The sequence below is a fragment of the Falco rusticolus genome, chromosome 13 (assembly GCF_015220075.1).
Source record: "Falco rusticolus isolate bFalRus1 chromosome 13, bFalRus1.pri, whole genome shotgun sequence".
Classification (NCBI taxonomy): domain Eukaryota; kingdom Metazoa; phylum Chordata; class Aves; order Falconiformes; family Falconidae; genus Falco; species Falco rusticolus.
Genome location: NC_051199.1, coordinates 20608826 through 20623410, shown reverse-complemented (window position 1 = coordinate 20623410; position 14585 = coordinate 20608826). Strand labels below are relative to the sequence as shown.

At 37.4% G+C, this 14585-nt stretch overlaps 1 protein-coding gene across 12 annotated transcripts in view; it reads left to right on the top strand.

Annotated features, from left to right (window-relative positions):
* ATP11B (ATPase phospholipid transporting 11B (putative)) overlaps positions 1–14585 on the top strand; it is a 71175-nt gene that overhangs the window by 18794 nt on the left and 37796 nt on the right. For all 12 annotated transcript variants that reach the window (XR_005107257.1, XM_037406752.1, XM_037406751.1 and 9 more), the window contains exons 4-11: positions 1462–1542; positions 5734–5841; positions 6013–6141; positions 6282–6385; positions 7671–7718; positions 10489–10553; positions 11124–11205; positions 12496–12646. Coding sequence is in view for 11 of the 12 variants with exons in the window: in XM_037406752.1 (XP_037262649.1) it covers positions 1462–1542; positions 5734–5841; positions 6013–6141; positions 6282–6385; positions 7671–7718; positions 10489–10553; positions 11124–11205; positions 12496–12646 (768 nt within the window). In the remaining variant the exon portion in view is untranslated. The remainder of the gene's footprint in view (positions 1–1461; positions 1543–5733; positions 5842–6012; positions 6142–6281; positions 6386–7670; positions 7719–10488; positions 10554–11123; positions 11206–12495; positions 12647–14585) is intronic.

Sequence of the window (14585 nt, the reverse complement as noted above, 5' to 3'; positions counted from 1 at the left end):
CTCTATGCTTATGTTCTTGGAACAGAAGAAAAGCTGCAGTCATTTCTGTTCATTTGTTAGAATGGAATTCTGGTTTTATTCAAATCCCATTTGGAAGTTAATACCTCTACAGTGTTTTTGTTTTGTAAGACAAAGGTGCCTTTTAAAGTTGATCACCATGGTGTCTTCAGTCATGCAAACTCATGTGACCAAGGTGCAGTCTCTGTCATTACCAGCTTATTCCACTGGGAATGGCAGAGCTGGGACAAGTTCTCATGGTGTGATTTAAACATGCAGCACAATCCAGTCCACGTTGTTCACTGCGCGTATGCATGCCAGAAACATGGTGACAGACTGCATTTTGGTTGCATGAGGCTCCACACCAGTTGTGTGATGGATGTGTCCAGCTGTGTAACAGGCAAAGGGCCATGGGGTTCTGGTGAAAAAGGCGAAAGGAGCAGGCTGCCATGACAATTCCACCAATATAAAACTTGCTTCATTTGCACATATGAGCGTCTCTTGAGAAAGGAGGAGAGTGTGTAGATGGCAGAAGTGTCATGGTTAACCTTATCCAGCCAAAAATCAGAGGCTTTTGGCATGGGTTTTCTTAGACAATGTGCTGCCAAGGTGAAATTGCAGTGCTACAGTTGAAGAACAGACAATATTGCAGGCTAGATGTGATTTTTTGTTGTTTTATAAATTGTGTTTCAGTGAGGGGGAAAAAAAACAGCTCGTGCATGTATTGTAAGGTGGCATAATCTCTTTTCTTTATGAGGTTCTTGGCTCTTAACAGAGTAAACTTCATGTATGATTATTTTTTTTTCTTCTTTAATGGTTCCCAAAGCAATGCCATAAGTCTCAGGTAAAGTGGATCAAATCAGTGTCTGTGGTTTTGAATAGTTCTTGTGTATATTTCCTTTACAGCACTTGATCGTGTTCTTTTTTTCTGGTGGCAGAGGAGAACCACTAACATCCCCCCCACATACAGAATATTTTAGTGTATACACTGCACTTTTGGCATGCCAGCAATAATAGCACAAATTGTAAAAACTGCATGTTAACTTGGGGGAGACAGAAAGGAGCAGTCTAAGAAAGAGTGTTCTCTTATGTCCAGACTGTTGGAAATTACTGTTTTTAACTTTATTTTCACTTCTGAAGTGGATATTGTTATACTCTACATTGCTGTTAAGCAGTAGATTATATAGAGTATTAAAACAGCTTTAAGAAGTGTAATTTCCTTCCTTTGTAATATACTTTTGCACTCATCTTTTCAGGATGAAAACATATCTTGCTTTTATTAGGACTCTTAAAATTGGCACATGCATTAGAAATGTGGTTAAGTCTGTTCTATGCCTTGGAACCTTTGTTTGCATCATTATTGACATATATTATTTAGGTGTCAAGAACTGAGTTTTGCTCCAGAAATACTTTTTTTGTAAAAATAAAATTTGTGCTAATTTTCACATTTTCTTCTCTTTTTAGCTCATGATAGATACCCCTACCAGTCCTATTACCAGTGGATTGCCATTATTCTTTGTCATAACTGTGACAGCCATAAAACAGGTAAAGGGGAAAAATCCTGTAGCATGAAGTCTTTCTAAGGCAAAGTTACTCAAGTGTCTGACCATGATAATGGTTAGATACTAAAAATAAATTTAAAACGTGTCATTTTTAGAAAGGGTTTTGTATTTAATGTTTCTTATTAGATACTTGGACCTGAGCATTTTGTTTAGTTGTCAAGTGGTCAGTGACTCACTGCAGTACCCTTAAATGGACAGTGAATGTCAGACAGCATTTTTGTCTAAACATTATGTGTCACTTGTTATAAGACTTTTTCTGAAAGCTCCTTGCTTATTCCTTTGACACACCTCGCTGCGTATTAAACCAGTCCTCCCACATGACACACAAAGAAAGGAGCTTGGGTAGATGAAACAATGGTGCAATCCATGTTTGACAGTAGTTAAAAGACAAATTTTGCCCCAAGGAGTATGTTTCATGGCAAGAAATAATATTAACTGTACTCCTGCACCAGGTAAAAGGGCCAGTTTATAAAGCTTCTGGTTTTGTTTTCTTTTTCCTTGGTTGCATAAAACATTTTGGAGTGCTTTATAGCACTTGAAATAAGAAAACTTTTCTGAGTTTGATAGAAATCTTGTTCAAGCACCATACTACATCCTACTGAGATCTAGAGCCCCTGGAAGGAGAATATTTGGGGAAAAAAATAAAATCTTCTGTTTTCTTTAAACCCTTAAAGCAAGAGGAGAAAGAAACAAGCACATAAAGAAGTGATGTGGATAGAAACTGTAATCTCTTCTGCAGAGAGGTAATTTTGAGGATCTGTCCCCTTCAAAGAGTTTGACAGTGCTGTCTGGGGAAGAGATGCAGGTCACAGCAACTGAAAAATAAGCAGGAGACTGTTAGGGAGCTAAAACTGGAATTTCAATTTGCCTTCTGTGCCAGTAAGACCCAAAGCCACCCTGAAATAAGGGAAAAGTAGAAGTAGCTCTAGCTTTCAAATGAATAGAATGGTGTTTGGGGTAGAGGGGATCTTAGTGCTGGAGTAATATTTGAACTAACATTTCATCTTGTTGCTATGCAGTTTGTATACGTAGAGTGCCCTAATCCTATTGAATTGCAGTTGTTTTTATCATCCCAAAAAATGACATGTTCAAGAGCTACAGTCAGAAGTAGGCAATGGAAAATATCCCTTAAAGCTGAGTGAACTGAAAGAGATTGTGCAACTTAATTATATTTTTTTCTAGAAAGAAATTGGACTTATGTATAAGTCTAAAATAGTATGAAATAATCTACTACCACCTTGTTCCCAGATGTCCAATCTTATATTGGGAAATTTAAGTAACTTGCCATCAATTGCTAGGAATAGAGATTCTGGCATTCCTTCTAGAGGTTTCAAATCATTCATGAGTTGTCAGGCATCAAGAGTGTCTCAATATCTCTGCAAGAACTATTGGAACCACCTAAACTTAACTAATGGAGTCTCGTGTTTATCCTACCTGCTGCAAAGTAGGCAAACAGTATTCACAAGCTGTTATCTTGGAAAGATAATTCAGTGTGCTAATCCGACAGGCTGCCCTCAGACAAGGAAGAAAGATAAATCTTCTGGTAGAATGCAGAGGGGAAAAGAGCCAGGGTGGTCTCACAACTAGCTCCCATTTTCTCTCAAACCAGAAGTGGAATAGGAAGCAGATTTTAGGGAAGGAAACCCCTTTTGAAAGCTGCAGGGCACTGGTTCTATACAAAGTTATATGAGGATAAATGTCAAACTATAACTTAGTAGTCTCGCAAAAGTTGATGGGGAAAAATAGAAGCGTTAACTGTATGCAGGTTTGAGAAGCGTAGCAGTGGGCAGAAAAACTCTCCCCTGCTTCTGGAATGCCAGTTGACATGGCGCCTTTAGCGAACCTCAGAACTCAGCCTAATTTTAATCTCGGCCAAGGTGATAGAACTTTTTCTTCTGAGAAGTGTAATTGCACCTAGGTCAGAAGAAGGACATACAAGACTGCAAAGTGGTGCAACTCATGCTGTGTCATTTTGTCTGTCCTGTTAGCCAGAGCACTTTCCTCCTTATGCCTGTGAAGATGCGTATGCGGTCCTCAGATGAGTCCAATATCATAAAATAAATAAAAATAAAAATTACAAGATAAAAAACCCTAAAAGAAAATACAACAAAATTAAGGTGTTTCCTAAGGATCTTTAGGGAACTTAGTCCACTTCAATAAGTTCGTAGATATTTAACAAATAAGCTTATTGGACACAAATCTTTACCCAACTGTCAGGTAAATTAGAAACAACTATTTTACAGGTTTCAATTAAATACAGACCTGAACTGAGGATGAAAAACCTGCTAATATAATATGCAGGCCTGTTTTAATTTTGTCCTTTTCTCAGGTACATTGATGCATTTATTTAAGCAGGACTTAAAAATATGGTTTAATTGAGGGATTTTAATCTTTAGTTTCTGTTCATGCAGTTAAGCAATATTCCTTGTATTCCTATTGCATATTTCTTTTTCAGAGTATTTTTGCAATATTTGTAAGTGAAGATAGGGAAGTCTCAAAAATGCTGCATTGGGTAAATTTTGGGGGAATCTAAACTGACCACAGTAAGTTGGCTCTTAAGAATTCCCTGGTGTGAGGTGTCACCCTTGTGTTGTAGGCAGTAGGTGTCAGATGGAGAAAGCGCTGAAATCTGTACTTTCTAAAGAAGGTAAATTTCAGTTCTTTGCCAAATCCCCATATTGCTCATCTGTTCAGGTTTATGAGACAAATGCCCCAAGGTTACTGGATGTTACTTAAATCCTTGCTTTCTTCTGTCAGTCACCTTTAACAAGGAACTTTAGGTACTGACTTGCTTTTTCATACTGATTAGGGAGGACTCTTATTAAGGGTTTTAGGATTCTGAATTCCCAAATAGCTGTCTGTGTGCCTGCTGTTAATACACATTTATTTTTAAGCAGGTGGCATATAAAACTTCCCTCCTTTTCTTTTCTTTTCCTTTTTTTTTTTTTTACCCTAGGTAGTGTGGTTTTGCTGTCCATACTCATTTGTGCTAGTAGTGTTGGAGGTGCACGAAGGGTGAGCTGCAAAACTACTTTTAACATGCTGAATTAATCATGGAACTTTCCTCCAAACTCCAGTCAAATGCAGAATTTTCCAAACTGCATCTGCATTAATACTCTTGGTATTATGACGTACAATGTTTGCAGTGTTCTGGGATGTGCTGGGAGCATGCCTGCCCTTTCAGAGTGCTCCCCTTCTTCTGTCTGTAAACTTCCAAGGACGTGGTTTTAACTTTCACATTTTTTATACCTACAGAAAAGCATTTTAGGAAATGAGCTGTAGGAGTCTTGCTAGCATGTAAAAGGCAGTTGAACTTCCTGCGTAGACTGATCAGTTTCTTGTGCTTGCTTGTGGCACTTTCCAAACGGTACTTGGTCTTGGATATCAGAGATCATGCGACTGACAATGATGCTGTTAGATTAAATAACAATGTATTAATAGTTTAGGAACATAGGAGGAGAATAATATACTTGGATTCACTCTTTTGAACGTTTGCACATGTGTGTGCAAGGGATAAAGGGTGCTTGAAGAGGTGCCAAGTTCTGGGTAAAGGAAGATTCCTTAATTTATCTATTAAAAACTCAGTTACTGCAAACGTGCATTAGAACACTCGAATTAAAACCTTCTCTGTCATCTTCTCTTGCTATACAGAGCTGATGTGTGAAAAGCACGTCATACAAAATAAAGAAATCTTAAGATTTCATGCATAGGCTGTGGCAGTAGCCGTAAGAATTGCTATATAGTATGATATGAGGAAGTAATTTCAGTCTGTTACTTCTCTTTAAAAAAAAAATAAATATGTATATATTTGAATCCATAAGAGAGACTGGGAGTTACTGTTCCCAGTTTTGTGATATATTAATCCATATAGATAAAAGATTGAGTGAGTACTTGTTTATCTCATTGTAGAAAATGTCACTGCCTGTTTTAACGGGCTGTGGGGCTGTTACATTTCTTCACTGCTTTTGCTACTTAATTTGCCTTTACTTGTGTAAAGTGAGTGAGAATTAAGAGGCTTCCCGGGTTCTTGAGTAACAGCTGTACTAGAAGCTCGTTGGTAGGTGTGTTCAGGCTATGCAGCAAGTAATTTGAAGCACTAGAAAAGCTTGGAAGATATTTATTACATTCTATAGGTTTCTTGCTTAAAAAGTAAATTTGTATGTGTTTTCCACAGGGTTATGAAGACTGGCTACGACATAAAGCAGACAATGAAGTAAATGGTGCTCCAGTTTATGTTGTTCGAAGCGGTGGCCTTGTAAAAACTAGATCTAAAAACATTCGGGTATGTTCCTAAGGACAAATTGAAAATTGTGTTTTTATCGGATCGCTGAAGGTCTAGTTTTGCTACTAATCATTGCAGCCTGTTTCATCGTGATTCAGTAACAATGTTGACATGAATTCTTCTTTTTTAAAACTCTATTTGTACTCTTCTCATTTGTGTTCTCTTCATTAGGTGGGGGACATTGTCAGAGTAGCCAAAGATGAGACTTTTCCTGTTGATCTGGTGCTTCTGTCATCTGATCGAGTTGACGGTTCATGCCATGTTACTACTGCAAGTTTGGATGGAGAGACCAATCTTAAGGTCTGGGTTACTGCTATGGAAAATGGTGCAGCTAATTTGCAATGTCATTTTTATTTCAGCCCGTTGAAATACATCCCCTGCCCCCCTCCCCCCCTTCCCAGTAGTCCTGTATCATTAACTTAATGGATGCTGTTTTACAGACACATGTTGCAGTCCCGGAAACAGCAGTGTTACAGTCCGTTGCCAACTTGGACAAACTTGTAGCTGTTATAGAATGTCAGCAGCCAGAAGCAGATCTATACAGGTATCACTTCATCAGTAAATATTTTGAACTTAAACTGAAATGAAGTGTTTATTTAGGAACGTTCTGGTTCTTGCTGGGATTAAAATAGCTTCAGACATCTGCTTAAATTTTAGGTTTCAGTAATTAGCATAAGTGTTTATACATATGTACTTCCTGAAAGGTGCAAGTGACAACTTACATTTGAGTATTTCAGTAGTAAATCAGAAATGGCAGGATAATATTTACCTTTTGCATTTTAATCATTACCCTTATGTACACTTCTGTTCTAACCAGTACACTTGTTTCCAGATTCTAAAAAATTCAATGGCCTGTGAGTCTGAGCAAGTTGGAGAAAGAGTTGTATAAGGTTCTGCCTGGAGATTTCAGTATTATATAGTATATATTTTTTAACAGAATTCACTCAAACTGTAGCATATTATTGTAAGCTTGTGTTAATTCTGAGGATATGTGTTGGTCATGCTTATTGTGGTTTTGCTCAAGAGAAGATTTGAACTCCATTCAACAGAAGAAATTCAGATTAGAAACAGTGGTATCTGAGTGTGCTTCATTTCAGCCTTTAACACCAGCAAGCAATGTCTTAGAAACTGTAAAACAGCATCTTAGGTAACCAAAGTTACATTCACATCCAAATTTCCCCTGAAAGGTATAATGGAAGGTGGTAGCTATTGAGTAGTAGTTTTCAAAACCCCAGTATATCACAGCAGCTGTTCTTAAGTAAGCTTTGGGATCTTTGAGAAATATTAAAATCTTAAAACTTAAGATGCTTCGTTTGAAGAGGGGTTCAAATATTTGATCCTTAGTTCCATTTGCAGAAAACGTAAAGTTTGGGTAGAATTACTATAGAAGTTTATGTGACCGTTTGTAGCTGGGCATACTAAATATGCCAGTGTCAGATTTTGCACGGAGATTAGGTTGACTTTGTTTAAATGAATATTACTGTTTCTTATGGATGATATGCTAACTTACATTTGTTGAGGAATTACTTCTTACTGAAACATCAAGAAGTCAGAGTCTGTTGCAGCTGAGTAAGAAATACAATATTTTACGGTTTTATTAATGATCCTAATAGGCTTTCTCAAATGACTGTTCCTTTGAAGGATAAATGTTTCTGTTCTGAAATATCTTTTGGAAAATTATTGCCAGTGTTGCGGTATTGTTTTAGTTTGATTGCTAAAAAAAGTTGATTGTTTTGTACCTGTGAACCATTAATGACTTTTTTGTAAACATAGAGGAGTTTTTTTGAGTCTTTATGTAGATATTTCTAACACATGGCCATTTTTCATAGATTTGTTGGAAGAATAACTGTAAGTCAACAAACTGAAGAAATTGTACGGTAAGTAAAACTTTGTAAGATTAATGTTTAGAACTGATGGAGGTGATTAAAATCATGACCATCACAAACAAAGAGTTACTGTTGAATATACGAGAGGGAGGGGTATTTTTACTGATAGTATCAATTATAGCTGCAGGCTTCAGATGGAGATGAGAAAAAAATTAGTGAAAGAAAGTTCATTACTACCCAGTTTTTCAGATCTAATAGGGCAGTTATAGAAAGCTTGGCTGTTCTGAAGGGGGTAATTTTAAAGCACTGGTAATTAGGTGGGAACTTTGTTGCTGTTTGTTATTTAAAACGTTTATTGATCTTAAACACTTTCCAGCAGCATATCATGTAGACTACAACAGATCCCATGTCATCTGTTTATCAGAGGCTCTGAGCAGGTGGTTTTGCAGGTGAAATTCCTAGAAATTAGTGGTCTGTTTTAGCAAAGCCTCTGCTACAGATTGTAGCCTTCAGTATACTACTTCAAACTACTGCCTGTACTGTAAGGATAGTGCTTAAATCTGTAATAGTCAACACATAACTGTGCACACATAAAGCTATGTGCACATAATCATGTGCTCAGAGTCTTTCCCTGTGCAGTCGTAGCAACTAGCATACACCTAAACACATGTGAAAATAACAAAACAGTTGTGAAGCCGCTTTACAGGCCTACACGTGGCCTTCCCGAAAAGATTGCTGATTGCAGCGGGTTGGCCCCCAGCCAGCAGCCAACCATCCACACAGCTGCTCATTCACTTCCCACCACCACAACAGGGCAGGAGACAAAATGGGAAGGAGTGAGAAAGGTCATGGTTTGAAATAAAGACAGGGAAATCACTCAGAGGAAATGGCCAGATTTTCAGGAATATTTAACATGCAAGTTATTTGTTTACTTTTGAGACTCGTTGATAATCAGGCTTTCCAAAAACTTGGTCACCTCTTCTTGAAATCTGAAGTGCTGTGTTATGATGCATAAGTGTGTCACAGAAACAGGTAAATGTCTTCCAATGTCCAAAGTGTTATGCTTTACTTTTTTAATTTTTTAGTGACATTTCTACCTGAACCAAATATTAAAGCTGTATTATTTTCTATGCAGTGTGTGCCTTCCGTCTGAAGAACTGAAAGTCTTTTGGTCTGAGAGCCTCCTATGAGGCTGGCAAACATCTGTCAATTTTAGATAGGAGTAACATGGAGTTCAGAGTGAATCAATGATTTGTCAATGGTTTTGCATGAAATATGGGAATATAGAAGGCAAATCACTTAGCCCCAAGTCAGATGCCTTAGCCACCCCTCCAACCCCATCCCCCCAAAAAACCACCCCACTCAGATGTTTTCCAAGGTTGTTTCATATACTGCTTCACTTGGAGCTTTTCAGAATTCATTACTGCCAAGCTTGACAGGTTCAGCTTTCATATAATCTATCAAAATAATTTAGTTGGCAACATATAACAGCCAGTTTAAAGGGAGTATGAAAAAATAACTGCAAGTTCCAGCTGCTGGTGGAGCTGTATCTTCTGACTGCTCCTCTAGTCTGTATTGCACTGATTCAGGTTTTGTATTTTGGGTTTGACAGACTGGTTTTTACAAACTGCAAAAACCACTTGAATCCAGAAATGTACATTAGGTTACTTATAAGAAAAGGTTAAATGCTTGAAGCATTTAGTTCAATTTTACATCTAAAAGTTTCAGTCTAGCCTAAAATATTAACATATGTATGTGTAGTTTAAAGAATCTATCATAGTCTGTGTGTATAATGGGTGCACCTGCTATTTGTGGTGGTAACTGTCGCATTTGCAGTAACATTTCAGTTAAATGTTTAACTCTGGGAGGTGTGGTGTGGGTTTGGAGTTTGTTTTTTTGAGTAACTCCAGGTTATGCTTTCAAAGGAACTTTGAAGTTTAAGAGCTTTGTTTATATCACGGACTGCTTGCGGTACAGCTAATGGAAAAGCAACACAAACCCAAGGACTATGATCTTTAATTCTTTTGCTTATACCCAGTATGTCAGTATTTGAAACACTGGCAAAAATAGTGACTGCACTTTTTGTGGGTTTTTTTTTCCGCCCTGCAAGCCAACCCTGCCAGCAATTTCTAAAGATGATACAGCTGCTGGAGTAGAACATACGGCTCTAACCTTATATGAACTTTGATTCTGAGTGGACCTTTATTTTTACAGCACTGTTTACAGTTAACTTATCTGATGAAATGAATGTATTATTATGGAGCAATAGATGTGAGGAAATAACATTTATGAAATTTTGTTCTTGTGTTAGGAAGCAGAACTTGCACTGTTGTGGTGGTGGTGGGTCCATCTAGTTATTTGTCTTTGTTTCTCTGGTGTCATAGCTTCTGAACTTGCTGGATCATTTCAGTTTGACAGAGGGGTAGAAATAAGATAAGTAAAACAGCACTCCGTTGCACTGTGAGTTCAACAGGTTTTTTGCCTGCTGGCTTCTCAAATAACTTGCAGGTCTCTCTGAACCAGCCATTTGGTATATTTAATTCGGTCGCTAATTACGGGATATTGGACAGGGTGGGAAGGTGTGGCCATGACCGAAGGAGACGCGAAAGGAAACAGAGAGCTCTGTGGAGATGTGTGGGTGAGGTGTGCTGAAAGGGGTAAGAGGATTGAAGGTGGACCTAAATGAGGGCGGGGTTGGAGTTGTCGCAGTAGGAATTCATAGGGGATATAGAACAACTTTGCACAGGAAACTGGATTTCACTAGTCCTACAAAATACAAACCAACTAGTTTTAAAATGCGGATATGTCTCTTTCTCTTTAGACCTCTTGGACCTGAAAGTCTCTTACTTCGTGGAGCAAGATTAAAAAACACTAAAGAAATATTTGGTTTGTAGACATCTAAATACTTAAAGAGTATTCTCTTAAAACATGTTGATGAACTGTGGTTTAATTTTACTTGCGCTGAAGAAGCTGTAATAATCTTGCTGACTTGTTACCTGAGGGGGATATGATTGTAGATTAAAGTAATGGTATTATGCTGAAGAATCTCATAAGGGTATAAAGTTCCAGCTCTGCTCTGTGAAAATATTTGAAGTGGTTTGATAAAGGAATAACTACTTCAATGGATAAATTACTGGTGTTACTCTTGCCTATTGTTCAAAACTTTCTCCTGAGATTTACCATTCTGATTTCCATAAAATACATTTTGAAGAGCAGTGCAGTCATCATAAGGAGCAGCATTTTTAGTAGGTGTTAAAATTACTTCGGTGGCACTGTCTTACTGTAGCAGAATATTGCAAATGCTTAGAAAATACTGTCTCACCATTGTACTGAAAATTAATATCATGTCTTGATTTTATTCTATATTTCTTAAAATGAAAAATTCTGGCAATTGTATATATACAAAAAATAAAGTATAACTCTTTATTCCCCCTCCCTGCCCCGCTTCCTTCCCAGGTGTTGCAGTGTATACAGGTATGGAGACAAAGATGGCATTAAATTACAAGAGTAAATCTCAGAAACGGTCAGCAGTAGAAAAGTATGTTTATTTTCTAATATCTTTCTTATTTGTAGTTTTAATTTAGTTTTTCCTCAGTAACTGTAAAACCCCGATGCTCTCGTCACTAGGTTTTAGGCAAGGGAAGACAGCATAACTGCTTTGCCTTCAGTAGGAAGCTATAAAGATAAAATCAGTGTCTTGGTATTTCATCCTTTATCGATTCTTTCGGTAGTGTGCAAAGTTGAAATACTTAAGCCTAAAAAGAGCTAAAGCAGAAAAAGTTTGGGAGGTTTGTTTTTGAGATGTGGAGATCACGTAATGATAGGTGAAATGCTGCTTGAACCAGATGCTCAGAGATGGTTTTCACAACAGTTCTAGCCTCTGCTGTTCTCTGCATCCTTTAATGTAAAACTGCATCATGCCTGTAAAGAGGACGGATTGAAATGAAGTCTTAAACACTTCAAAATCTTTGTCCTGAATCCTAGTATTTGATATAATGGAAAATAGCTTTGTTTCACACATTTTAAAGGATATAGTCTATCCAGATATGTTTGGCAATGAATCTTGCTTCTAGCGAAGTTGCAGGTTCCATTTTAAAAATTTTGCTCATAGTTACAGGATAGGGTTACTATAATAGAGATTTATATGTTCAACCTTGTGAATTATTTTAACAGGAAAAGAAGTTCTGATATGCTGCCTTTATTTCAATTAGAAAAAATCTGAGGTAGCCCCCTAGCATTTTTTTTGCAAACATGGGATTGATTAATCTTCTATTGCCAGATACAAACAGAACCGTAGAGTGCACAAGAAAAGTTCAGCCATCAAAGCAAAGGGTGGAAAGCTGGTGTGGCTAGCATTACAGAGAGTAGAGGCAAGTTTGACTCTATCCTGATATGGCATGGCCTGGGTTAAATAATCAGATGCACATGATAGTGATCTTCTAACTAGAGAAAAAGATGCTGTGGGTTTCCACTGTGTGGTGGTTTATACTGCCTTCACAGCCTTGCTAGATAACTGGGGAAGAAGAGAAGGATAAGTCAGCTCCCAGAATCTTGAACAACAGGTATGATACAAGTCAGCTGTTGGGGTATTCTTGCACCTCAATCTAGTCTTCATGTTGCTATATGTAGAGTATATCTTAGTGAGATGTAGGACTTCTTGTCACTTTTGTTGCTTGCTCATCACATAGAAACTTTACATCCATATCAAACACAGGATACATTTAAAAAAATAATTGTCCATTAAGTTTTTGGTCAATTCATGTAGCCTCTGTGTCAATAGATTAAGTAAAATAAATTGAGGTTGCTTTTTTTATTTGCCTCTTTGTAGGTCCATGAATTCCTTTTTGATTATTTATCTAATGATTCTCCTCTTTGAAGCCATTCTGAGCACTATTTTAAAGTATGCATGGCAAGCTGAAGAAAAATGGGATGAGCCTTGGTATAATGAAAAAACGGAGCATGAAAGAAACAGCAGTAAGGTAATGTCATTCTACCCAGTTGCATATCTGAGGAACCCTCAACCACTGTATGTTGAACGTGATATTTATTATGTCTCTATTCTTGGATATAAATGTAATTACCCCGTGATCCACTTGCAAGTCTGTATGCTGTTGTCCCAGTATTTTTGAGAGCATTAGTCCTATGTAGCCTCACCCTTGTGTAGAAATATCTTACCTCTGTTATTGATTGGTCTTTTCTTCCTTTATGAAAATGCCAGGCTTTTTAAAAACTTTGGGTTTTGTTAAGACGTATGTCTGATATTCTGTGTTCTTACTATAGTTATTATTCTTTTGGGTATATTTTGTCATTCCATAAATGAAAAGAGGAGGAGGATGGCTGTCCTTGTGCACTTTGCGTTGCAGTGATTTTACAGTTCAGGCATTTTGGACATTCTGTGATGTTGAGATCGTTCGATGTTTTCAGGCTGTAATTTTGCTCAAGCTCCTGCTTGCCTTCTCACTTTTCTGCAGAGATTGGAGGGATGCTTCGAAGTGTTCCTTAGGTCTGCAGTTGTCATAAGTGTCTTTTTTTTTAATTATTCATTCCTATTTTTCTGTGTTCTGTTTAATTTTTTGTTTCTGTATGAGTCTGCCTTCTTCCAAAGCAGTTCAGGAGCTAGCTGGAGCTGATTCTAAGTAGTAGAGGGGATTTTCAAAGCACAGAAGAATTGGAAATCCAGTTTTCACATGTGATGTGGTGTCAGATGTTTAACACCCACACCCTCCCCATCTCCCAAAGAGTTGATAATTGAAAGTGCTCACTAGGTGCCATGTGTGCAAAAAGGTTCAAATCCCAAGTCAGTAGAGTTCTGTTCTGCTTCACAAGTAGAGTGAAATTTACAGTTAGTACGTGGTGGTTCAGGAAGGAAAAAGAAGTAACGTGAGAGAATGTCTGATTCAAGGAGAGTTAAGACTTTACTGGCATTTCAGTAGAATATGCAACTTTCTCAGAATCTTGTCATGCAAAGTATTTTTGTGGTTTGACTGGAAAAATACCTTTATCTCAGTGCTGTGTAGCGTCTGAAATTATTAATTCAGGTTATCACTACAGTTACCAAATCTTTTCAATGTATTCTAAAATAATCTTATTTAAAAGTGTCACTGTCACAAAATATTAAATTAATATAAAAGTTTTTAAGTTGTTTAGTGACTTTCTATTTTTAGTACCTGCACCTACTTAACGCACTTTCAGCTGTTTGAAGTGGTCAGTCAAGTGAATCCTTGGCTCCTCTTAACTTCAGGTAGTTGCTACGTAAGTTAGACTAGTCTGTGGAACCTTTTCAGTTTTGAGTAGAATCAGGATAAGTATTTATTCATTCTTTCCATTCCCTTACCATTGTCTTCAGGAGCACACAGAACCATTTGTTGTTCTGCAGTGTCACTCTCCTTATATCATGTCTGTGTTTTTCTCTTTCCATTGTTTACTTCCACAATCTGCTTTACATTGCTCAATACGCTGACATCCTTACTTGGAGTGCATTCTCTGTTATCTGTCCTGTGTTGTGCAGGTTGTTATTTAATAGACAGTGCTTGAAGAAATTTGCTAACCTTAGTAATTGTCACTTCTTCTCAGTATATCTTCTCTTACATGAATTACCGCTTTCAGTCTTTATCTCTTTTCTGGTTTGGTTTGGAAGATCTCTTAAGGCACAGAACTTCCTGAGGTTTTGTCAGACACCTTGATTGTTGGTGCTGACTTTTATTAATTATAGCAACACTCCCTAATTAGGAAGAACAGACATTATTTAGCTTTGGAAGCTGTTAACTACTTTTATACTCCCTTTCTTCAAAATGTTCTCCTACACCTATATCTGGTAGAGTTGAAAGAGGTATCCCACATTTTCTCATCTCTGATCTCCCTAACTCAATATTCAAGTGGTGGTAAGTATTCCCAAAGTACAATTTAGATGCTAAGTTT